The 26,379-nt window shown below is 44.6% G+C and overlaps 1 protein-coding gene and 2 pseudogenes across 1 annotated transcript; 1 reads left to right on the top strand and 2 right to left on the bottom strand.

Annotated features, from left to right (window-relative positions):
- Window positions 1–6,151: 6,151 nt before the first annotated feature.
- Window positions 6,152–6,799, bottom strand: LOC105723734 (fatty acid synthase-like). Its single transcript, XM_064361304.1, has one exon. It carries the CDS (start codon window positions 6,797–6,799, stop codon window positions 6,152–6,154), a length of 648 nt encoding a protein of 215 aa, XP_064217374.1.
- Window positions 6,800–16,663: 9,864 nt separating this feature from the next.
- On the bottom strand, window positions 16,664–20,842 carry LOC105723733 (spermatogenesis-associated protein 31A1-like; annotated as a pseudogene).
- Window positions 20,843–24,781: 3,939 nt separating this feature from the next.
- LOC105723745 (thymidylate synthase-like) lies at window positions 24,782–25,379 on the top strand (annotated as a pseudogene).
- Window positions 25,380–26,379: the final 1,000 nt, after the last annotated feature.

A 26,379-nucleotide genomic window follows, 5' to 3' on the forward strand; every position in this document is an offset into this window, starting at 1 on the left:
GGACTACACAGAGAAAATACCCTGCTTGACCTGCCCTACCAGCCTCTCCACGACACTCCAATTTCTCACAGCTCATTCCTGCTCCAGGACTTTTCCATTTATTTATTACCCGATTGCCCTGGAGTGCTCTTTAGCTAGATGGAAGAGTAGACTCCTCATCTTGCATGTCTCACCCCCATCACAATCTGTGAGAATTTGTGTTATCTGAAAATTTCCTGTCTGTGCTCCTAAAATCCTTGTAACTAGATTGAAAGCTCCATGCAGTACTGGTCTTTGCAGTGTGCTTGACTTATTCTCATCACCTAGCATAGTGCTGCGAATTGTGTTCTGTGTTTAACGAATGAGTGAATGAATGACCTTGAAGAATGGACTTTGAGGGAAGTGGTGCAAGCAGAAGGATATTGAAGGAGCAAACATGAGGACATACCAGAAGAGGAGATGGCAGGAGTCCAAGCTTAGAGAGAAGAAACAATTTGGTTAGGCTTAAGTACAAGGGGCAAGAAGGGAGGGATAAGAGATAAAGTTGGAAAGGGGAGCAAAGATTAGATTTTGAAGGACCTTAAATGTCAAAGAATTCAAGCAGGGGTGACATATAATCCTGTCTGTGATTTGGAAAAGTCTTATCCTCAACCTTAGTCAGTTGAGAAACATATTAAATAAATGGCACTTTTAATATCAGTGCTACTACCACTGGCTGCATTAAGGAGCTGGAACTGAGACTGAGAATGCAAGCTGTACCGCAAAGACTCTTTCCATTGGCATAAGGTAATCTTAAGTTGATTTTACATTTAAAAATTATAATAGTAAAGATATTTATTTATTTATTTATATTTTTCACTTATTTATTTTTCTTTGAGACAGAGTCTCACTAACTGTTTCCCAGGCTGTAGTGTAGTGCTGCAATCTTGGCTCATCACAACCTCTGCCTCCTGGGTTCAAGCGATTCTCCTGCCTCACCTCCTGAGTAGCTGGGATTACAGGTGCACCCCACCACGCCCAGCTAATTTTTGTATTTTTAGTAGAGATGGGGTTTTACCATGTTGGCATGTTGGGCAGGACGATCTTGAACTCCTGACTCAAGTAATTCTCCTGCCTCAGCCTCCCAAACTGCTGGAATTATACACGTGAGCCACTGCACCTGGCCTAAGATACTTACAACAATTCAAAATTATAGAAATACATCATTCCTTGTAACACTGGTTCTAAAACTTGGAAACAACTAAGATCTCCTTCAGTAGCTGAATAGATTGACAAACTGTGGTAAATAAATACAATGAAATATTACTCAACAACAAAAAGAAATGAGCTCTCATGCCATAAGAAGACATTGAGGAATTTTAAATTCATATTGCTGAGTAAGAGGAGTCAGTATAGAAAAGTAGTTGGAATCATACAGTGTGTATGTATTGATATTATTTTTCCAGGTATATTATAGACTTCACATGGGCAATGTGTATTTCCTACCTTATATAATGTATCATATGTATAATACGTACCTTGTATAATGTATGATATATATATATTTAATCAATATTCATTATTATAAATATTTACAAATAAATATACATATTTGTTCTCCAATCAACCACATAATTATTTTTTTAACATCTTTGAGTAATGCAATAGGAGCAATCTATTAAATAAAACAGAAAAATAGTACAATTTAAATGAAACAAAGCAACTGCCAAATCATTAAATCCAACTTCTTTATTTTATGGGTCAAATGCAAATATTCTTATAGCTTTTATTGCACATAAGTGTTGGCTGTCATGGTAAAAGAAGATACAACTCTCAACTTCAATAAAATTTGTTTCAATATTCAATAAAATTTCAATATTATAAGAAAATCAAAATGTTGTGTTAGTACCAGGACAGCTGCCTGTGTATATCCTTGTGATTTTGTGTGCACAGTGAGAGTTTGACTCTTTTTCATCCACACCCAAATACTTTGTCATCCCATGACTGTTGGGCTTTTTGTTTTAGGATTGCAACTCTATCAATACTGGGATGTCTGTTCAAGCTAGTTAACTAAGTGTGTTTAACTTCTCCACTCCCAGCACGTCGTAGAATCCCACTGCAATAACAACAAATAAGAACAAAGGTGCCGGGTGCAGTGTCTCAAGGCTGCAATCTCAGCACTTTGGTAGGCCAAGGTGGGTGGATCGCTTGAGGCCAGGAGTTCGAGACCAGCCTGGCCAATATAGTGAAATCCCATCTCTACTGAAAATATAAAAATTAGCTGGGCATGGTGGTGCACGTCTGTAATCCCAGCTACTTGGGAGGCTGGGGCATGAGAATTACTTGAACCCTGGAGGCAGAGGTGGCATTGAGCTGAGATTGCCCCAGTGCACTCCAGCCCGGGCCACAGAGTGAGAGACTCTGTTTCAAAAAAAAAAAGGAAAAAAAAAATGAACCCATTCATACAAAGACTACAAAGGCGGAGAGACTTGGATAGCATACAGGATATTCACAAGCAATTTTGGAAGAAAAATGGCAGATGAGTGCGTTCTGTTTTAAAATTCATAGTTCAGAGTCCTCCCAGGAAATGGCTGCACAGTCTAGGGAGCTGTCTTTCACAGTGGTGAAAAGAACTCTAGGTTCAGAGTGGACGAGTATCTGGAAGAACATTTTTTCCTCAGCATCCCTTTATTTATTGATATATCAATGAGAATAGTACCACACAACCCAATGACATTCATCATTTCTGTTGGCAGTGTCTCTGAGAGCAAATTGCAAGATTTCCAAGCCTTCACTGAGTCTTCTCCTGTCATTTAGTTTAATCTTGGCAAGTATATCTGACTACTACAATGTGTTAATGATCAAGGATTATGTCAAATTATGACATGTCTATTGCAGGAAATTATGGGGTAATGCAGACAGTGTGCAATGGATCAACCGTTATCTATGCTTGGTATTATGACAAAAAGTGATTGATTTTGGCATCAAAATTAAAGTGTTCATCTGGCTCAACTTGTTCTTTGCACACCATCCTTCATTATGACAAGGACATATAGCAAAGATAATGCCTTCAATACAAACTGTTGATTATTGATTAAACAGATCACATTTGGATGGGCTGCAGTTTCTGCTTGTCTAACAGATGGGATCCTTCTGAGAATGCTAGAATAGGGAATTATGACACCTAGCCACTTCAGCCATAAACCTTATTCTTGCAATTTTTTTCTTGCTGGTAATTGTATATAGCAGGTTGAGAAAGCTACTCTATGCTAGTATAGACTATACACCAATAATTTTGATAATAAGTTCTAGGATATATTTTTCTTCTTGTATCTTTTCCTTCCTACCATCTTACTAGTAATTCATAAGGGATCTATGTAGTTTGAATGTATTTGAATAACTTTAGCTCTACTGTTTTATTTGACCCAAAGAAGCCAAAAGGACATAAGTGTTTCTATGTGTTTTAGAAGCCTGAAGTCAATGAGATGAAACTCAACATCAAGAAATTGAAGCAAAATTACTTGTGGATAAAGAAAGCATTAGGTAGTTGTGCAAGAGCAAAATAATTAGATTTTCTGGCTTTCAAACATTTGGATTGCAGTAAGAGGAAGCTTTATGCTATTTTTACAATTTCCCATGCAAAAAGGTGTATATATAGAAACAATACAGTTGACATATTTGAGTATCTTAAAAAAAGTTAACCATAAACTATTTATTGTTTATTAAAAGGACCAGGTGCTAAACCTTGGAAGAATATTAAGGTATTTTAATTCAGCTTAAGTATCATGCTAAGTGGAGAACTTCAGATGTAATATAATGCATAAAAGTGTTTCTTACTCACCAGTGCTTAGGATGGCCCACAGAGGTTGTTCTATCAGGCATATAGAAATATTTCTCAATATGCCTGTTGGTCAGCAGGGTCAATGGTTTTGCACTGAAGGCATACATTTCATTTTGTCAAATATTTTTGCAACTTTCCCTCTGCTTATTAGTTTAATCACTGCATCTATACAAACTACTTGGTCAGTGAGAGCCCATTTTTCTTGTGTCTTCCAGAAATATTTTGCATTACCCCAAACAAATTATCATTCCAACAGATCTTCATCAGATATAAAACTGAAGTTTCCAAAAAAAAGGCAAATTAAATTATTGCCTTCAGAATTTTTCTGTATTAAAAATAACAACAAAAGCCTGTTAATTTACATGAAATACAAGCCATTGTGTTTATAGCCACAGTCCTCCACACAATTTTCATGAGACTAATGGTAAACTAATGTGTAAGCAACATTCCTTTATTCCTAGAAAGTGTTTAAATATCAAGAGCACTTTATTTTCCCTCTGACAATCCCTTGAAGAAATTTGGAAAGAAATTGAAGTTGTCTGTGGTTGTAGCTAATTCATCTGTAAAGAATATAAAATTCTCCCCATGAACTGGTCATCCCAGTGCCACACTTATAAGTCTGAGAAAAGTGCAAGAGGGTAATAGGAAGTAGTCCGTCTTTTTCCAAATTTCTCTTTAATTAGAAGAATTGGTAGGAACTAGTAGAATTGATAATTTTTTTTTCTTATGTGTTTGGTAGAATTCTCCACTGAAGCCATCTAAACCTAGAGTTGTCTTTGGGAAAAGGATTTTTTAAAGTTACAGCTTCAACTCTTTAATAGACAGGGGGCTATTCTGGCTGTTTCTTTTTGAGTGAGACTAGCTAATTGTGTCTTTGGAGGAATTTGTCCACTTAATCTCAGTTGTCAAATCTGATGGCACAATGTTGTTCATAATTACCATTTATTATCTCATTAGCATCTGTTGAATCTGTTGTTATGTTACTTCTCTTATCCCTGATAGGCTGTCTTTGTTTTCTCTCTTTTTTTCCTGATTAGCCTGAATAGAGGCTTATCAATATTATGGACCTTCTAAAAAGAAACAAAGTCTGGTTTCCTTTATTTCCTGTAAATGATTTTTGCCTGTTTTCTATTGTGTTGATGTCTACACTGATGGTTTTTACTTCTTTTCTGCTGCTTACTGTTGGCTTCATTTACTTTTCTAGTTTCTTAAAGTGGAAGCTGAGGTCATTGATTGAAGAACTTTCTTCTTTTCTTATATAATTTTCTCTAAATGTAACATGAAGGAAATTCCACTAACTTTAAAGTATTTTGTTTTATTTTACACTCAGCTCAAAATACTTTATAATTTATTAGTTCTATTTTGATTCATAAGAAATTTAAAATTATTTTATGTTGTTTCCAAATATGTGAGGAAATTCCAGATGTCTTTCTGCTGTTGATTTCTTTTTAATTCCATTGTTGGTAGAGCACATACATTGTAAGAATTGAATCATTTTAAGTTTATTGAGAATTGTTTTATGGGCTAGAATAGTTAAATGCTCCATGTGTGTTGCAAAGAATGTGTATTCTGCTGTTTTTGGTATATATATATATATATTTTTTTTTTTTCAGAGATGACGTGTGGTTTAATTGTGGGGAGGCTGAGGAGAACAGCATTTTTACCAAATTGGTGTAAAAATGAAATGGGGTCCAGACGTGTACACTGACAGTTATAGTAATTTCAAAATCCTAGCAGCAATTTGAATCATTTCTTGAAAAACAAACACAGACAAACAGTGAGTTGGTGCCCGGCGCGGTCCGCAGGGTTGGAGCCAGCCCTACATCGTGGGTGCAGCTGGGCACTGTGGGCCGGAGCCGGGACCCCCGCTCCTTGGTGACCTCCCACGGAGTGGGTAGAGCCAGGCCTGGCCCAGAGGGGGCCGCAGCCAGCAGGCCTGGGTGGCTGCCCATGCCCGCAGGAGACATGGGGAAATGGGAGCAATGTGCGGGACCCGCATGCTGCCTGAGGAGTCTTTGCAGGATGCACGGGCCTGGGGATCTCTACCAGCAATGCAATAAATACGCAAATCCAAGCCGAGAAAGACCAAGCGCAAACCCCACAGGCGCACGAGGCCCAGCCCGGTTCCTGTGGGTATTGCCTGCTCTTCACAGACCAGGAGTCTCCAAGTCTCCCAGAGGTGCCCTGGGAGGCAGCGGGAGGGTGGGACAAGCCTAACGCCTACGTTTAGTAGCCTCGGGGGGGCAGTGGCACTGGGCCCAGTAGGGTCCCACCGGCAGGACCCTTCCAGCCCCGCTGCACAGCGGTGAGGGGAATGGCAGAGCAGTCTCCGGGGGCAGGCGGGGATGGGACCTAGCCCTGCCAAACGCTCACACGTGGCTCAGCCAGGGAGCTGTGGATGATGCTGATGATGGACTCCAGGCCGCAGCCCTCCAGCGGCGTGCGGTGGTCACCCTCGATGATGTGGACAAACACCTTCCCGTCGCACACCTGGGAGAGGTTGTAGTCTGCGCCCAGGTTTTCGCCGTAGGCGCCGCTCGTCTTGGCGCGCAGCAGCGTCACGTTACCGTGGTACTTGGCCTTGGGTATGTACTGCTCGGCGGCGCGCAGCTTGTAGTAAAAGGACAGGGCCGCGAAGCTCAGCTCCTGGCGGTCCAGGCCCTGGTGGCTCTTGGTGATCAGGTCCACGGTGGCTGCCACACGCTCCTCCAGGCCCTTCAGCGGCGGCAGCAGCATCTCCAGCACCCTGCTGTGCTCCGCGTCGGTGAATTGCTGCACGAAGAAGCACATGGCCTCTGTCTCGGCCTCAGCCTCGCAGCCTGGGGTCAGCTTTGCCCGGTAGCTCTGGGTGTAGGCCAGCACATAGGTGTGCGAGCCGTCAAACAGGAAGAGGCTGTTATTGGTAGGGACCGGGCTCTGCTGGGCCTGCAGCTGGGAGCACATCTCAAAGGCCACACAGGCCCCATAGGAATGGCTGGCCACGGAGTCCTTCCAGGACATCAACAAGCCCAAGTACAGCTGCACCCTGAACCTGGACAGGGTGACCCAGGAGGCGTGTCCTGAGCTGGACTACTTAGTGGTCTTCTCCTCTGTGAGCTGTGGGCGCGGCAACGCCGGGCAGACCAACTATGGCTTTGCCAACTCCACCATGGACCGCATCTGCGAGAAACGCCGGCACGACGGCCTCTCAGGCCTGGCCGTGCAGTGGGGCGCCATCGGCGACGTGGGCATCGTGCTGGAGGCAATGGGCACCAATGACACGGTCGTCGGGGGCACACTGCCCCAGTGCATGGCCTCCTGCCTGGAGGTGCTGGACCTCTTCCTGAACCAGCCCCACGCCATCCTGAGCAGCTTCGTGCTGGCTGAGAAGGCTACGGCCTACAAGGATGGGGACGGCCAGCGGGACCTGGTGAAGGCCGTGGCACACATCCTGGGCATCCGCGACTTGGCTGGCGTCAACCTGGACAGCTCCCTGGCGGACCTGGGCCTGGACTCGCTCGTGGGCTTGGAGGTGCGCCAGACACTGGAGCGCGAACACGACCTGGCACTGTCCATGCGTGAGGTGCGGCAGCTCACGCTCCGGAAGCTGCAGGAGCTGTCTTTGAAGGCAGAGCTGGCGTCCCCCACGCCCAAGAACAGCCCGGCCCAGCAGCAGAGCCAGGTGAAGCTGCGTTCCCTGCCGGTTTTTGGTATATTCTATAAATGTCAATTAGATCAAGTTAATCAAATTTTCTATGTTCACATTCTAACTACACATTTCATCTTATTGAAAAATAAGTGTTAAAATCTTAGACTTTAACTGTGGATTTGTCTGTTTCTCTTTGCAATTATATCAATTTAATCTTGAGATATTTTGAAGCTCTGTTATTATGTGTATAAACATTTAATGGTGTGCATCTCCTGGGGGAACTAGTCCTTCTATCATGATTGACCCTTTTTATTCTTGGCAACATTCTTTGCTCTAAACTCTACTTTGTCTGATATTAATATAGCCACTCAGTTTTCTTTGGATTCATGTTAGCATAATATTTTTAAAATTCCTTTTAACTTAATTGTGTCTTTACATTTAATGTGGGTTTTTGGTGGGTGGACTATAGTAGTCTCCCTTTTTAATTCAGTCTGACAATCTGGTTTTTAATTGGAATGCTTGGAACATTTACATTTATTATTATTAATAATATCGTGGGATTTAAATCTATCATTTTACTATTTTTTTATTATTTCATTTTCCTTTTCTGCTTTCTGTTGAATAAATTAAATTTTTAAAAAGATTCCATTTAATCTCCTTTGCTGATTTATTGGCTATAACTTCATTTAGTGATTGTTACAGGATTTATACTGTGCATCTTTAACTTACCTTAGTTTACCCTCAAGGGGCATTATATCACTTCACACATACATGCATACCTCACTTTATTGTGCTTTGCTTTACTGCACTTCTCAGATATTGCATTTTTTTATAAATTGAAAGTTTGTGGCAACCCTGCACTGAGCAAGTCTATCAGCACCATTTTTTCCAACAGCATGTGCTCACTTTGTGTCACTGTCTTGCAATATTTTAAATTTGTATTACTATATCTGTTATGTGATCTATGATCAGTGATCTTTGATGTTACTATTGTAATTGTTTTGGGGTGCCATGACTGTGCCAATGTAAGATGACAAACTTAACCAATAAATGTGTGTGTTCTGAATGTTCCACTGACCATCCCCCATCTCCCTTTTCCTCTCTCCAGGCCTCTGTATTCTCTGGCCAATTCTAGGCCAATTAATAATCCTACAATGGCCTCTAAGTGTTCAAATAAAAGGAAGAATCACATACTTCTCACTTTAAGTCAAAAGCTAGAAATGATTAAGCTGAGAGACGAAGGCATCCTGAAAACCAAGATAGGCAGGAAGCTAGGCCTCTTTCACCAAACAGTTCGCCAAGCCGTGCACGCAAAGAAAGAGTTCCTGGAGGGAATTGAAAGTGCTACGCCAGTAAACACAAAAGCGATGAGAGAGTGGAACAGACTTACTGCTGATTTGGAGAAAATTTGAGTGGCCTGGACAGAAGATCAAACCAGCCACAACATTCCCTTAAACCAAAGTCTACTCCAGAGCAAGGCCCTACCTCTGTTCAGTTCTATGAAGGCTGAGAGAGGTGAGGAAGCTGCAGAAAAAAAGTTGGAAGCTAGCAAAGTTTGGTTCATGAGGTTTAAAGAAAGAAGCCATCTCCATAAATTAGCTTAAAACTCTTTTAAGCAGATGATCTCAGACTGGTTTAGTAACATTTCCTTCTTCTGCTCTTTCTCATTTTCCCCTTGCTCACGCTTATACCTGCCCATCTTTCTCTAGTATTAAAGTTTGGATAAATAATGATCTTTGAATAATATTTTATATTATTATATGCCTCTCATCCTCTGGACAAACTTGAGAGACAGTGCAAAAATTTCTTTATGTTTTTATAATATAATTATGGCAAATTAAAAAAAAGTTATCAGCTTTATTGAGGTATAATTTACACATAATAAACTGCACCCTCTCCACCCCTTCCCCTCACTGTCTAACAAAAAATGTCTGATGATACCCTGGCAATCTGACCCAGAAAGACAACGATACGCTTCCTTACACTGGAGTTCTATTGGATTTTAATGGCCATAGATATAGTATAAGCCACATAAACCAGTACTGAAATATAGAATTTGTTCCAGAAAAGTTGTGCTAAAAAAGCATGTAAATGAAAGCTTTTATTTGTTTGATTTTCAGCAACCAAGGCATAAAATTATTAGGGATGCCATGACACACCAACACTCTCATATTCCACAACTGCTGTACCATCCTTTGGTGTTCTTTGCAATGGATTCAACGTTTGTGCCCTGCCCCCCCACCAAATTCATATGTTGAAATCCTAGCCCCGCCAAAGTGATGAGATTAGAAAGTAGATTGCTGGGCAGTGATTAGGTCATGACAGTGGGCCCTCAGGAATGGGATTAGTGCTGTTACCAAAGAGGCCCAGGAGCGCTGGCTTGCCCCTACCACCGCATGAGGACGCAGCAAGAAGGCACCATCTCTGAACTGGAAAGCAGGCCCTCACCAGACACCAAATCGCCAATGCCCTGATCTTGGTCTTCCCAGCCTCCAGAACTATAAGAAATACACTTCTGTTGTTTATAAGTCACCTAGTCTATGGTATTTTGCTGTAACATCCTCAAATGGATGAAGACATAGTTCACCGTCAGTTCAATTGACCATGAAGAATTATGGGGCTTGTGTGTCCTTGGCACTGTGACAGGAACTGGGGAGAATACAGAGGGAAACTAATAATACTTGGGCCTATATTTTAAAAGCTTAGAGTTTAGTAGAAATAAACTGAAAGGCATAGCAGGGTGAAAAATAAAAGAATAAGTAACGTATTAATATTTGTTGAGCCCCACCATGTGCTAGACATTGCTAAAATAGTTTGTACCCATTGTCTTACTTATATCTCTCAGTGAACTTGTACGTCAGGTCCTATTAGCTGATTTACAGATGGAAAAATAGGCTCAATGAGGTCAAGTAACTTGCCCAAGGTTAGAGTTATCAATGGGAAGGTTGAAAGTGGTAAAGGGCTATGTATAGTGAGGAGAAATTAAATGAGTTTAGGGTCATTCATTTTCTGCAACATCACATTAGTCCTGAATTAAAGCAAAATGTGTCAGATTTTTATACCATATATATTCATGTATATTTTATTTAATTCTATTATTATTTTTTTCGAGACAGAGTTTCACTCTTGTTGCACAGGCTGGAGTGCAATTGCATGATCTTGGCTTACTGCAACCTCTGCCTCCCAGGTTCAAGCGATTCTCCTGCCTCAGCTTCCCAAGTAGCTGGGATTCTAGGCATACACCAACACGCCTAACTAATTTTGTATGTTTAGTAGAGATGAGGTTTCACTGTGTTGGTCAGGCTGGTCTCGAACTCCTGACCTCAGGTGATCCACCCACCTTGGTATCCCAAATTACTAGGATTAAAAGTATGAGCCACTGTGCCTGGTCCTATATTTTAGATAAAACAGATGCTTATCTCTTTCCCATTGGAATAGACTTTGTTATTCTTTTTTTTTTTAACTCAGTCAAACATGAAAGCCAACTTTTGTCAAAAGAGAAGAAAATATAGCAATTTTTTAAAATATCAAGCATTTAAAATGCTTTCCATTTATAATAATATGCATAAAAGAGAGAAGTAGAAAATCTGCATTTTAAAAGCTTAGCTTCTACATGGCAATTATGGGACCTAAAGTTGATACTCAACTATTAACTGGACATATTATAAATTTTCACATTTAATGATAATGGATTTGTTTGTGCTTCTCATGGTCAAACTAAAATAGTTTACTTTTTACAAATTATCTTTAGCAAACAAGTCTTACTTTATTAGTCAGTTATTAGTCAACAGAGATATAGAAGCTCAATTTGTTACAGTTACAATTTGAGCATTCCATGGATTATTTAAGCTAAATTTGAAGAATATACTGTGGATATCTTCTATATGATATATATAAAGGAGGTAGTCAACTACTGGTTATCATTTAGAAAATACTTTTGAGAAAAAATTATCTTCTGGGGCCAATAATTGAGTTCTACTAAACTATAGAGGTAGGTAATTTTGAAATGAGAAATCCAAATATATTTTGATTTTATATTACTCATATTTTCATTTTATTCATAAAGTCTTTTGGAAAAAGACAACAGAAATTGTGCTTTGTTGAGAAGACTTCTAGGGTCAAATTGTCATGCCCTCAGAACACACAGAGACAAACAAGGATGGTTCCAGCCAGCTCCAAGGACACAGATATGTGAAAAAGGCTCTGAAGACACAGAAGGGCCTATGCATGGTAGACGTCATCCTGGAATGGGTTTTCATTCTGGACTCACTGCCTCCTCCTCCCAGAGTCCAGCCCCTCCAAGGCTGGGAGAAGAGAAGTCTTGGGTCTATGGGAATTGACCAGGGAAATGATCCCTGGAAGTGGCTCTGACTGTTTCCAAAGACAAATACAATCTAGATTCTTGTAATAATGCAAATGAACAAAAAATGTGAGTTTAGCAGTCAGTGAAACATTAAGATGAGATACAGGAGTAAACACATTTCTTTTCATAAAAGTAATGGATGTTAAATTATGAAATACAGTAGTAAAACAATTGAAGCCTGGAGGCTTTAAGATGTAAATTAAAAATGGAGACCAGTGTTGTTCATATTATACTAGAGGATTAAACATGAGCTGCCAGTCCAACTGTGTTCTGCAGGAATTCAGGCATGCAGTGGCACAATCTTGGCTCACTGCAACCTCCGCCTCCCAGGTTCAAGCAATTCTCCTGCCTCAGCCTCCTGAATAGCTGGGATTACAGGCACCCACCCATGCCTGGCCAATTTTTTGTGTTTTTAGTAGAGATGGGGTTTCACCATGTTGGACAGGCTGGTCTCGATCTCCTGACCTCAGGTGATCTCTGCCTGCGTTGGCCTGCCAATGTGCTGGGGTTACAGGCATGAACCACTGTGCCTGGCCATATTTTCATTTTTCTTGTGCAAATTACTACAAGTGAGATTTTGGGGTCATATGGTAAATCAGAACCAAAGTGTTTTCTGAAATAATGTGTTATTCTACATTTTCATTGGCAATATGTGACAATTCTAGTTGTTGTACATCCTTACCAATATCTGGAATTATCCATCTTTTTAATTTTAGTTATTCTAATGAATGAGAAGCGATTCTCATTGTGGTTTTAATTTTAATTTTTTTATGACTAATAATGGGGAACATCTTTTCATATACTTATTGACCATTCATGTATCTTCTTCTTGGTGAAATGTTTTATTAAATCTTTTGTCCAATCTTAATTGTATTAGCTCTTTGTTATTAAGTTGTAAGAGTTCCTTATATATCTGTATTGTTTGAATAAAATCTAGGAGGAAAAGCACATTTGGCTGAATTGTAACAAACAGGAAACTGTGGGTGGGGAGCAGGTCATGCAGGACGCTGAGGCACAGGTAAGAACTGTGGCTTATAGATGACTTAGCACCAGAGGATTTTGGGTAGGGGTTGGCATAGTTAGGATTACATTGGAAAAGATCACTTTGGCAGCTCTGTGAGAAGACCAGAGGGAAGAGAATTGGACACAGCAATTGACTAGGAAGTTACTGCAGAGCCAAGGAGAAACAGCCTGGTAGTGCAACTCTGGATGATGTCTCTTTCACTTTTGTTCCTGACATTCCAGACCACAGTTTCAGATGTGGGAGACTGGGTGATTTCTTTGATCTTCCCAACCAAATATGACCTGCTTAAGGTTTTTACCTGTAAAATGCATTATTAAAAGTTAAGAGAGGGGTGACAATGGTGGCCTCCTTAGCTTAACCAAATGGTTATGGTTGTCAGTGGTAGTCGCAATCTTATTCTTGTGTGGTTCTTTGCTTACTTTTTGCTTTCTCTATCTGTATTATAAACTTCATGAGAATAGGAAAATGATTCCTCTTTGAACTCACCATTGTATTCCCAATTCTAGCACAGTGCCTGGGATTTCCTCTGCATGTGTTTTTGAAACAGACCCATAGATCCATAGACAGATTTTAAAAATATAAACAGAAACAAACCCTTCTGGTCTTGAAGCTTGAAATTTACATTTATCTTATCTGAGTTTCTTCCTCAGGAAATGGACCCTCATGCTTCTCAAAAAGTATCAAAGAACTGAAATTCATCAGACCACTGTATTCAGACAATGATGTGCCAGATTTCTTATTTGTCATATTTGCTTCCTTAGCCCTCCCTAGATCCCATTTTCCCACTCATATTTACATTTCTTTCTTGCTATATAAGCCCCTAATTTTGGCTTCTTGAGGAGACAGATTTGAGACTGATAGCCCATATCCTTAGTGGCAGCACTCAATTAAAGCCTTCTTCCTTGGCAACACTCATTGTCTCAGTGATTGGCTTTCTAGTGTGCAAGCAACAAGACCTAGATCCAACCCCTGGTATTTCAGTAACATTTCGTGTGTGAGAAAGAGGGTGGAGGAAGGAGAATAGGGGAAGTAGGGAGAGTGTCTCAGTCTATTTTCGTTGCTATAACAGAATACCACAGACTGAGTGATTTATAAAGGAGGACCTGTGTGAGGACCCTGTGAGGACCCTGTGAGGGCCCTGTGTGAGGACCCTGTGTGAGGACCCTGTGAGGATGCTGTGAGGACCCTGCGTGAGGACCCTGTGTCAGGACCCTGTGCGAGGACCCTGTGAGGATGCTGTGAGGACCCTGTGTGAGGACCCTGTGAAGACCCTGTAAGGATGCTGTGAGGACCCTGTGTGAGGACCCTGTGCGAGGACCCTGTGAGGATGCTGTGAGGACCCTGTGTGAGGACCCTGTGAGGATGCTGTGAGGACCCTGTGTGGGGACCCTGTGAGGATGCTGTGAGGACCCTGTGAGGACCCTCTATGAGGACCATGAGGACACTGTATAAGGACTGTGAGGACCCTGTGTGAGGACCCTGTGAGGACCCTGTGTGAGGACCCTGTGAGGACCCTGTATCAGGACCATGAGGACACTGTATAGGGACTGTGAGGACCCTGTGAGAGCCCTACAAAATCTCTGTGTGGAATGTTTGAGGGAATTCTATGAGAGGTTTCTGTGCGATGAGTGTGAAGCAACCTGAGGCCTGTGTGTGAGGAATCTGTACAAGGTCTCTGTGGAGAGTGGGAGGTCTCCAGGCAAGGTCTCTGTGTGAGGACTCTGAGAGAGGTCTCTGTGAGGCCGTTGGGTAGGGGAGTGCTGTGTGCCATTTCTAGGGCTGGATGCCGGAGGTTGCAGTGAGCTGCATGAGTCTTTGCATGAGTTCCCCATTTTATGATTCTGTGTAAAGTCTCTGAGGCCTTTGTCGGGTCTGTGTGAGGCCTCTGTGTGAGAACCAAGGAAGGTCTCTGAAATTTGCAGGAGGTCTCTGTGGGACTTAATGAAGTCTCTCAGTGTGGTCTCTGGGGTTCTCTGAAGGGGTCTGTGTGACGTCTGTGTGAGGACTCTGGGAATCTCAGTGCTGTCTCTGTGGGGCACCATGAGGTCTCTGAGAGCTCTGTGGGGTCTCTGTGGAGGCCGCAGTGTGTCTGTCTCTGTGGCAGTGAGCAGTCCCGGTGGGCTCTCTGTATGAGATGTCTCTGTGAGGTTTCTGTGGGAGGTCTCTGTGGTCTCTCCATTGCTGACCTTGTTGCACCCCATGGGAGACTGAGTCACAGAGGGGTAAGGACTTGCACCTTCCTATGTTCTTGTTGGTCGGTCAGCGTTTCCTGTGGCGCTTCTGGCCTGAGCTGTGGGGTCCACGTCCAGCTCCTCCACGTCCCAGAACTCAGCTCTTGGTCTCCTGAGGGAACCCAGCAGCAGCCAGGCATGGCCCATCCTCAGCAGTCAGGGTCCTAGCTCTGTGACACTCTCTCCTGAGCTCCCCGGGGGGACTGAAACTGATCTCTGCTCCAGGTCCCAGCCCCTCCTGCTGGTCCTGGCTCTGCAGGCACTGCTGGGTCCACTTTGGAGGCTGCCTCAGTCATCTGGGCGCCAGACAGGACCCGGCCCCAGGACAGGCCACATGCTGGGGACTGTTGCCTACTGTCCCCTTCACCCCAAGTGCCAGCCAGTCCCACATGCTGGGGGCAGGGCCATTTCCATTGTCATCTAAATCAGTGGCACTGCCTGGCACGGTCCTCTCCACCATGGAAATGAGGCCCCCGGAACTGGGCCTCCTGCATTCCTGTATGTGCACAAGGCACAGAAACTCCCTCTAGAGACCTCACACTCCTCTTCCTGATTTGTGGGGACCTCCTGCTTTCCCATACGGAGAGGGCCCAGAGAGGAGGAAGCTGCTCTGAAAGCAGAGGGAGACAGAGCGGGGACGGCTCCTGCCCTGCCCACCCCCTGCCCATTCTGGACAGATCACTTCCAGCTGCCTTGTGTGTTCAAATCCTGCCTGCCTGCCTGCCTCTTCCCCTGCTGGTCTGTGGGGCCAGGAAGGACCTCAGGAGCCGGGGGAGATTTGCTGTATGACCCCAGCTCAGCTGCTGGGTCCTTCTAAGTCACCACCTCTCCCCTGGGGGCAGTCCTGGGTCTACGTGTATATTAAAGGTCACCAGACTCCCGAGTCATGCCTGGGGTTCTCTAGTCCTTGCTTTTTTACCTATCATCAACATATCCTTTTAAAAATTCAATAGGTAGGCCAGGTGCGGGGGCTCATGCCTGTAATCCTAGCACTTTGGGAGGCCAAGGCTGGTAGATCACCGGAGGTCAGGAGTTTGAGATGAGGCTGGCCAACGTGGCAAAACCCCATCTCTATTTAAAATGTAAAAAATTAGCCAGGTGTAGTGGTGGGTGCCTATAATCTCACCTACTTGGGAAACTGAGGCAGGAGAATCACTTGAACCGAGGGGCTGGAGGTTGCAGTGAACTGAGATTATACCACTGCACTCCAGCCTGGGCAAAAAAGAGTGAAACTCTGTCTCAAAAAAAAAAAAAAAAAATTCAATAGGTTACTATGTGCAAGCTTATTAAAGATGTTAAGAAATTTATCTTCCCTTATTCACTTTGCCTTCTCACTAGTCTGGCTCTCTGTGTTGGGGGCAAATGCATTTTTAGGTCTGTGGTCTGGGAGCTGGAGCAGGGACAGACCCTGGGGTGGGGCCAGGTTGAGCCATAGGCCCCTCTATGCCTGTGGAAGGGGTTGGAATGTCAGGCTCCCAGGTCATGGCACCGCTTATGGAGCCTTCACACCGCTTTGCCTCCTTTTCAGTTCTTTGTCTGCATCTCACTGTAGTTCTAAGGAGTCCCACCATTGGAAGCCTCTGCACACACAGGCATGCCCTGTCCCATTCACCCAGAACTACTTCTCTGAAGCTGAGACACACATAGGTGAGACAGACAAAGGCAGGTGACCCAGGAGCAGGGTCATTCACTCATTTCGGGCAGGGGAGCTCACGGTCCTCGGCAGCCTCCGTGAAGGCCTCCCCCCGCCCCCCACCTTTACATCCATAGTGCTGGAAGGTCTGTCCCCACCACCACTCCAGAGTGCAAGAAAGGGAGAGGCAGTGGGATCGGGACTCTGTGCTTTGTATGTAGGCTGAGCTAAGAGGGCCCATCTCCATCCCAGCCTTTGCAAGGGAGAGAAGGGGCTTCCCAAGGGCAGGCATTATCTACTCTCCACCAGGATATCCAGGGTCAAGACTTCCCTGGCTTCTGAACTCAGGGCCCACACTCTCCCACCCGAGCTTCCACTATTTTGTGACACATGAAGCTACTTGACTGTGGCAGTTCCTGGAGCCTGCATGGAGATATTCAGTCCTATGACGTCTCTGCAAAACTTCTTCCTACAGCTGCATAAAGTTTGAGGTAGAGAGTAAATGGTAGAAAGATGGGTTGAACCATATCTCTGAGTGGGATCTTCGTAGGTTTTCTCATCTTGTTTTTAGAATTTTTTGTTGTTTGTGTAAAGACAGTATTATGGAAATGTAAGTTTCAGTGAAGGAACTCAGGACATAGGTGGGCTTACAACACCACTCTCAGAATCCCTCCATGTCCTGTGACTTCTAGAAAACAAGCCCACACCAAGCACGACACAAATAAAAGCCATTACCCTTTTATGGGGGAAAAAAGAAATATTTATTTATTGTGGAACATTAAATGTTCGGGGTGCAAGCACATGAGGGAAAAAAGAATTTGTGATTGATCAGATTAGATACCTTCCCCAAAAAAAAACCCTGCCTTTGACAGTGGTGATGCTCACAGCAAAGTGTCATTTCTTCCTCCAGCATCTGTCCAACTGCTGTCGTGAGCCCCTCAGCTTCAGCACAGCTGCTGTACGCATGTGATCTGTTTTTCACTGTTTTGGCTCTTGGTAGTGACTGGTGCTGGCTTGCTTTTTTTCATGAAAAGACACACTGAAAAAAATGTTTTTTTTTTTTCTGGAGTTGCTTATTGAAGGAGGCTGTTTCTTTGACAGCAACAGCTGGAGGCCTTCATCCTGATGAGTTTCTTCCATTTTCCTGACTGGGGTGAGTTGGGGAGTCTTCAGTTCTTCAAGGCTTTCTTCACATTTTTTTGAGTTGGGCTCCATTGGTTTCTCACTCTTGTGAGTAGGGGTAAACATCCAGCTCTGGTTCTTGCATGAGCCTTGACGTTTTGGGTTCTTGAGCTCCTTGTACGCCAGGTTCCTCCTTCTGGCTGCCATAAGGTCATGTAGCTCCTGGGAAGCCTGCATATTCCCAGTAGGCATGCTCTGGAGATGGCCATGGGGCACTCGAGAAGTTGAACTCGCTGTAACAAGGGGAATTCCAGTAACACCATCTGGAAGGAGCACAACGGCGCCACAAACTTGAGGCTGGGTCTCTGACCTGGTGGCCATTCTGGGCTCAAATTCACTAACAACCTCTCCCATATGATAGAGCTCTCCTGGATCATGGGAGACAGACATTATAGGGAGTTGAGAGCCATTACTGGTCCCTAGAGCCTCTAAACCACTCACATCCTTATGTGTGGCTTGGAGGTTTGCTAGCGTAGCGGTTCCCAATGGGACTCTGGGTTGTGGCGCTGCCTACATGGTCTCTCCAGCCCTTGAAGATTGGGCTCCTAAGCGCCCGCTCTGCTGGCTTTGGTTAGATGCTTTGGTCAGCACCTGCTTTCTCAGACCTGCTGGTGGTGACTCTCTTAGGAACATGGCTTTCTCAACTTTTGAGCTAGGCTTAGATTCATAGGTGGCTGAGGAGGGACCAGCAAGCTCTGTAAGGGATAAGGATGAACCTTTTTCCAGTTTAAGGGGCTTAATGGGCTTGAGGTCCTTGAGGGGTGGGCTCCACTTGTGTTTGGCCCAAACCCTCACAATATGATTTCCTAGCACCTGTTGAGTGCACGGATCAAGGAAGAAAAGCTCCTGGGATGTGTTCACACTGGCTCTCCCACTTTTCAGGGGTGCTAGATTGTTGGTCTTCGTGTGGGTGTTGGACACGGGAAAAGCCCGGTTGACAGCATGCCAGGATAGATGCACACAAATGGGGATCAAACCCTCATTGATCTGGCCCAACTTTATGCCCACGTGGGATTTCAGGATATTTTCTATACGATTTCTCTCTGTGCGTCTTAATAAATCACTTTCCGAGTCTCTCCTCAAGGGCATCTTCAGGTCTCTTTCTGACTCCTCAGAGGCTGCCCCCAGAACCTTCCCTGGGAAGCTTTCCGTGCACCTGGCTAGATTTTGTGGGGTCTGCCCCAGAATTTGCCCCAGAGGTGTGCACGGATTCATCTCTAGCTGGAACGTCACCTTCTGTATATCCTTGCTGCTTTCGCCCGTGGACATGGAGGACTGCAAGGGTCTGAGTTTGCCCCTGGCCTGACTTGTCCCTGGCAATTTCTCCTGAGGCTGCATCAGATCCAGAGACTCTTGGGTCATTCCCAGGTTGCTCCAGTGTTGAATGAGCCACTTTTCAATGTGTTGCTCCAGTTGCCTCTGGAGTTCAGGACTGACTGGAAAGTTCTCAGCAACGATTGCTGTCAAGCTGTCCTGGGGAAGGTTAGGAGTGGAGGCACTGAAGACGTCCTGAGGTTTTTGGGACTGGGAGGCTCCATCAGGTGCTCTTTTGCACTCCTCATCTGGGGGCTCTGGACCAGAGAGCCGACCAAAGTCACCTTTGTTAGAATGTGGCCCCAGGATGCTGCAGGAGACAGGAGGCACAAGCTGCAGCCAGGAGCAGGTAGGGCCATAGGATAGAGTGGGCGCATAGGCCCCGGCCCCTCCACCGCCCCACACCCAGACTCCCCAATTCTCCTGCTATGCCCCTCCACCGCCCCACACCCAGACTGCCCAATTCTCCTCCTATACCCCTCCACTGCACTGCACTCAGACTCCCTAATTCTTCTCCTACCCCTTGCTCCAGGGTTTTACTCCCATCCTCTGTCCCCCTGGTCTCCCCATCCCAGGTCAGCTCCAGGCTGCCGTAAGGCCCTGGGGTCGAATCCCAGCCCCGGTAGGAAGGATGCAGGGAAGGGGAAGTGCCTCACCACTGCTGTTGTGAATACAAGTCCCGAGTCCCCTCCAGGCCTGTCAGGCGGTCTCTAGAAGCTGGAAATCAGGAGACCCAGTTAGGGCAGTGAGGGAGGGGCCTGGGATCTCACAGGAGGCTGAGTGGATGTTTCTTTAGGGAAGACCATGGGGAGTCAGACCCTGGAAACCACATGTCTGTGTCCAAGGCCACATGACCTGGACAGTGATAGCGAGGCACAGAGGGCAAGGCTTTGTTTTCCACAAAGGGCATCCACACACAGACCCCCCACCCCCATAGTCCTCACAGCTGCCCTGTGGGGAGAAAGGACTGGGGTGGTCTCAAAGAGGAATCAGCCTTAGCAGAGTTGAACAGCTGTCCACAGCCCCCTCACCCCCCTCCTGATTCAGACAGGCATTGGCCTCCTCCCCCTACACTGTGCCCTGCTGGGGAACACCCAGTCCTCGGCCCACCATGGTTTCCTGCCAGCACAGAATCTGAGAGGGACCCGGGGTTCTGATTTCCTTCCTAGGAGCCCCCACCTCAGGCTTCTTCAATTGACTTCCTCAGACAGATTCGCTTCTCTCTGGGGACAGACAAGATCAAATGAACTCTAGTGTGCCCGGCAGAGCCTTACCTTTCAGACGGTTGTTTTTCTTTCTGCCTTTGCGCCTCCTCCTCCGCTGACCTTGACACTGGGAGATAAGTTGACATTGGGACAGAATTTCATCCAGGGAGAGAAGATCCTGGGAGACAAGAAAGGGTGAGGGGCTGAGACCGGCTCTTGCTCTCTGCCCCCAGCCCAGCCGCAGCGCGCAGCGCTCACAAACCGCACAGCTCTCTCCTCTTGCTCAGGGAGTGGTATGCTTCCTCCCACTCATGTTTAAATGGATGATAAACTGCTTTTCTTCTTAGAAAAACACAAAGAGGGGGCCAGGCACGGTGGCTCATGCCTGTAATTTGAGCGTTTGGGGAAGCCAGGAAGGGTGGATCACCTGAGATCAGAAGTTTGAGACCAGCCTCACCAGCATAGTGAAACCCTGTCTCTACTAAAAATACCAAAAATTAGCCTGGCGTGGTGGCGCGTGTCTGTAATCTCAACTACTCCGGAGGCTGAGGCAGGAGAATTGCTTAAACCTGGGAGGCAGAGGCTGCAGTGAGCCCAGATCGCCAGTGCACTCCAGCCAGGGCGACAAGAGTGAGACTCCGTCTCAAAAAACAAACAAACAATAAAACCCACCACAGAAAGGGATTTACTATATGAGGATATAGATATATATTATATATGTTTCATAATAATATACATATAATATACATAATGTATATATAAACTATAATATACATAATGTATAATATATAATATATAATATAATGTAAGTAACGGTAGAGGTGCTCCTCTACTCGACGAACACCCAGGCTCAGGCCCGCAGGCACACCTGAGCTGTCAGGTAGGATTCTGCTTCCCAGGAGATCAGAGGAGACTCCAGACCCAGGTGGGAGGCCCTCGGAGGCTCAGCACAGCCCCCAGATCACCCCACACAGACTAGGCTGGGCCCCCAGCCACCTGCCCCAGGAAGGGGCTTATGAGCGCCCTCCCACAGAGACCTCCCCCATCTCCTGACTGGTCCTTGCCACTGAGTCTAGGGGTTTGGTTTTGCCCTGACGCCTCCCGTGCTCACCCACAGATGGACTGAGAGCTTGGGATGGAAATCCCAGTCCCTACCAACCCCTGGCTGCTCTGCCTCTCCCTGGAAGGACCATGTTCTGGTCTCTCCTGACACTTCCCATTGAGGAAGTCTCTCCACTGGATTTGGAAAAGCAGAGCTAATAATAGAAAGAAAGGAGAGAATTGTGCTGTGTGGGTCCGGCCCGAGGGCTTCTTACCATTCTCTTCTTCCCAGGCGATGGTGAGGGTGGATGACAAACAAAGTAAGAAAGGTAGAGGAGTAATAGGAAAAAGAACCCCACGGCAAATACCAGGGTGAGGAAGATATCCAACACCCATGGTGTGGAGCTGGGGGTGCTTCTCCACAAATCACTAAGAAATTTTAGAGGAAACAGAATACTCTCCATTTGAATAGGTATGCTGCCCTCAGGCAACTGAGCTCTGGGCAGTCCCTTGGAGACTAGGGACTGGGGCCTAGGTCTGCATCACAGAGCTGGGGTCTTCACCTCACAAAGGGCCCCTGATGGGGGAGGGGCAGTGAGAGGGGGAGGCTGAAGCACAGCCCCTCCCCACCCCACAAGCCCGGGATCCCTCCACCCTCCCACCTTCCAGATTCCTCCTTCCCGCTAAGTTTTGTCAGTGACAGAACTCAGCCAATTGTCTGTTCTTTCTCCCTGGAGCACAGATATTATCTGGTTCCTTTTGTCTGTTGGATACGATGGTATGAGGTTATCTATTTTATAATCCTTGAAAATCTGAAGTTGACTCTGAAACTTTGACTATGTACCAGGGATTTTTAGTCTCAGAATCTCATTCGTCCTCAACTCCAGCTTTCCCACACAATGTCTTTGTCTTGTATCGATCCAGGGACAAATTGTAAATTTGTTTTACTCTTATTTAGTTTTGTAAATTTTGAATAGTAAGGTTTCTTTTTTAAAATTATTTCCATTTCACTTTCAATCAAAGGGACCTACCCACATACAATTAAGATAATTTTTTTAATTTTTTAAAATTTTATTTATGTATTTATTTTCTTTATAGTTCTGGGGTACATGTGCAGGACAGGCAGTTTTCTTACACAGGTAAATGTGTACCATGGTAGTTTGCTGCATCTATCATCCCATCACCTAGGTGTTAAACTCAGCATGCATTAGCCGTTTCTCCTGATGCTCTCCCTACCACCGGCCCTCCCCCAACACGTGCCAGGATGTGTTGTTCTGCCTGTGTCCACACGGTCTCATTGTTCGGCTCCCACTTAGAAGTGAGAACATGTAGTATTTGCTTTTCTGTCCCTGTGTTAGTTTGCTGAGGATAGTGGCTTCCAGCTTCATCTACGTGTCTGAAAAAGACATGATCTGATTCATTTTCATGGCTGCATGGTATTCCATGGTGTATATATACCACATTTTCTTTATCTAGTCTACCATTGATGAGCATTTGGGTTGATTCCATGCCTCTGCTGTTGTGAACAGCGCTGCAATGAACATACACATGCATGTATTTTTGTAACAGAATGATTTATATTCCTTTGGATATATAATAATGATATAAATACCATTATATATTATATATTAATATATAATATATAATGTATTAATATATAATATATAATGTATTAATATATAATATATAATGTAATATATAATATCTATTATAGCTAATTAATATATTCTAGCAAATGCATATATAATATATGACATATAATATATATTATGTTATGTATGCATTAGCTAGAATAATATATATGTATTTATTATATATTCATGCATTAGTTAGAATATATTAATCAGCTGTAATATATATTATATATTTATATATAATATATAATATAATATGTAATATATAATATAATGTATAATTATATATTTATATATAACATAATTATATATATAATTATATATATATAATATAATGGTATAAATACCATTATACACAGTAATGGGATTGCTGGGTCAAATGGTATTTCTGGTTCTAAATCTTTGAGGAATTGCCACACTGTCTTTCACAATGCTAAACTAATTTACATTCCCACCAATGGTGTAAAAGCATTCGTGTTTCTCTAGAACCTTACCAGTATCCATTGTTTCTTGACTTTTTAATAATTGCCATTCTGGCTGGTGTGAAATGGTATCTCATTGTGGTTTGCATTCGCATTTCTCTAATCATCAGTGATGTTGAGCTTTTTAAAATATATTTGTTAGCTGCATGTATATCTTTGTGTGTGTGTGTGTGTGTGTGTGTGTGTGTGTGTGTGTGTGTGTGTGATGGAGTCTTGCTCTGTTGCTCAGGCCAAAATGCAGTGGTGATATCTTGGCTCCCTGCAACCTCTGTCTCCTGGGTTCAAGCAATTCTTCTGCCTGAGTAGCTAGGATTACAGTTATATATAAATCCTGAGTAGCTAGGATTACAGTTATCTGCCATCATGTCTAGCTAATTTTTGTTTTTTTGAGACTGAATCTGGCTCTGTCACCAAGCTGGAGTGCAGTGGCACAATCTCGGCTCACTGCACCCTCAGCCACCCAGGTTCAAGTGATTAATCTGCCTCAGCTTCCTGAGTAGCTGAGACTACAGGTGTGGGCCACCATGCCCAGCTAATTTTTTGTATTTTAGTAAAGACAGGGTTTCACCACGTTGACCAGGATGGTCTCAATCTGACCTCATGATCTGCTCGCCATGGCCTCCCAAAGTGCTGGAATTACAGGCATAAGCCACCATGCTCAGCTTAATTTTTATATTTTCTTTAGAGGTGGGGTTTCACCATGTTGGCAAGGCTGGTCTTAAACTCCTGACCTTAAGTGATCCATCTACCTTGGCCTCCCAAAGTGCTGGAACTACAGGCATGAACCACTGCACCTAGTCTCTCTTTTGAGAAGTGTCTGTTCATGCCCTTTGCCACCTTTTAATGGTGTTGCTTTTTTCTTGTAAATGTACTTAAGTTCCTTGTAGATTCTGGATTTTAGACCTTTGTCAGATAGATAGATTGCAAAATTTTTCTCCCATTCTGTAGGTTGTCTGTTTGCTCTGATGATAGCTTCTTTTGCTGTGCAGAAGCTCCTTAGTTTAATTTGATCCTATTTGTCAATTTTTGCTTTTGTTGCAATTGCTTTTGGTACTTTTCATCGTAAAATCTTTGCCCATGTAGCTGGTGCAGCAGCGACCCCACCGAGCACGAAGAGGCGGAGCGCTGGACGGCGGTGGGAAAAGAACGCACGGAAGGGCTCCTGCCACTGCGCCACCTCGCCTGGCTCCGTCCCACCGCTAGCCGCGCCACTTCTGCCTCCGTCCCGCTGCCTGAAGCAGCGCCATGCCCGTCGCCGGCTCCGAGCTGCCACACCAGCCCTCGCAGCCTGCCGCCCAGGAGCTGGACGCCCAGCCGCGGCTGCCTCACGGGGAGCTGCAGTACCTGAGACAGATCGAGCACATCCTTCACTGCGGCGTCACGACCGCACCGGCACGGGGACCCTGTCGGTGTTCTGCAGGCAGGCGCGCTACAGCCTGAGAGATGAATTTCCTCTGCTGACAACCAAATGTCTGTTCTGGAAGGGTGTTTTGGAGGAATTGCTGTGGTTTATCAAGGGATCCACAAATGCTAAAGAGCTGTCGTCCAAGGGAGTGAAAATCTGGGATGCCAATGGATCCTGAGACTTTCTGGATAGCTTGGGATTCTCCGCCAGAGAAGAAGGGGACTTGGGCCCAGTTTATGGCTTCCAGTGGAGGCATTTTGGGGCAGAATACAGAGATGGATTCAGATTATTCAGGACAAGGAGTTGACCAACTGCAAAGAGTGATTGACACCATCAAAACCAACCCTGATGACAGAAGAATCATCATGTGCACTTGGAATCAGATTGTGAGGGGCTTGAGTCCTTGGTGAGGAGCTTAGTCTTTTCCTTGTCATTTCTTACAAGGAAGTACTGGAAAGCAGTGATTCCAGGCAGGTGGGTCTGGTGAAAAGGTAAGATGCTCAAGGTAGAGGCTGCTGCTGGTCCAGGCATGAGAGTGAGCAGCTCAGAGGCAGCTGGAGTAGGGAGGGGGCCCCTGAGGGACTGCAGAGACCCTCCAGAAAGAACCAAGGGGCTCAGTGAGGAGAATCAGCAAGACCAGGCCCAACACTGAGCAACCGGGAAGGTGCAGCCCCTTCCACAGAAGCTAGCAAGGCCTGAAGAGTGAAAGGAAGGCTTCGTATCATACACCTCGCATTTGGGGCAAAACATTCAACTAGAAATGCCCAGTTAGTAGTCTGAAAGGCAGAACTAGAGCTGAAAAGTGTTTCTGCTTCCCTATGTCCCAACTAGATTGCTAGCACTTCAAGGGCAACCGGAACGTCCCAGGATGGAATGAGCATTATAGCGGACACAGACCATGAAATACGTCATTAGCTGTCACTTTCCAAGGGCATGGTCTCGTTAGGCCACAGGCCTGCAACAGCAGGATTATGACAGTTGTTATGCCCAATTTTCAGGTACAGAAACTGAGGTTCAGAGAAGTTAGGACATTTATCCAAGATCACACAGCTTGTAAGTGCGTGAATTGGGACTTGAATTCAGGTCTAGCTGATGCTAAAGGCCATGACTTTCCCTTTCTCCCTCCCATCCCCTTTTGGCCTTTTTATGCGAGAATTCTTTCATATCAAGCTTTTGCTTCTGTACAACTTACACAATGCCTTGGGTCAGTTTTTTGACACATGTGTATTACTAATCCTTTTTTCTGCTACCAAATTTCTTACAAACAAATATCCAGATTTTATTAGCCCACTATTTTAAAAGTAAAACAAAAACAACAAAAATTTTTGCCTCTTTTTCTTAAAAGTATATAAATTTGAGACATCAAATTAATCATTCCTTACCAAGTTAAAAAGTTACGCTGTGTTTTATTTGGCAAAATGAAGGGAATTTCGAAAGA

This window comes from Aotus nancymaae, unplaced genomic scaffold (genome assembly GCF_030222135.1).
Source record: "Aotus nancymaae isolate 86718 unplaced genomic scaffold, 86718_ANA_hifiasm-v0.15.2.pri h1tg000041l, whole genome shotgun sequence".
Taxonomy (NCBI): Eukaryota; Metazoa; Chordata; class Mammalia; order Primates; family Aotidae; genus Aotus; species Aotus nancymaae.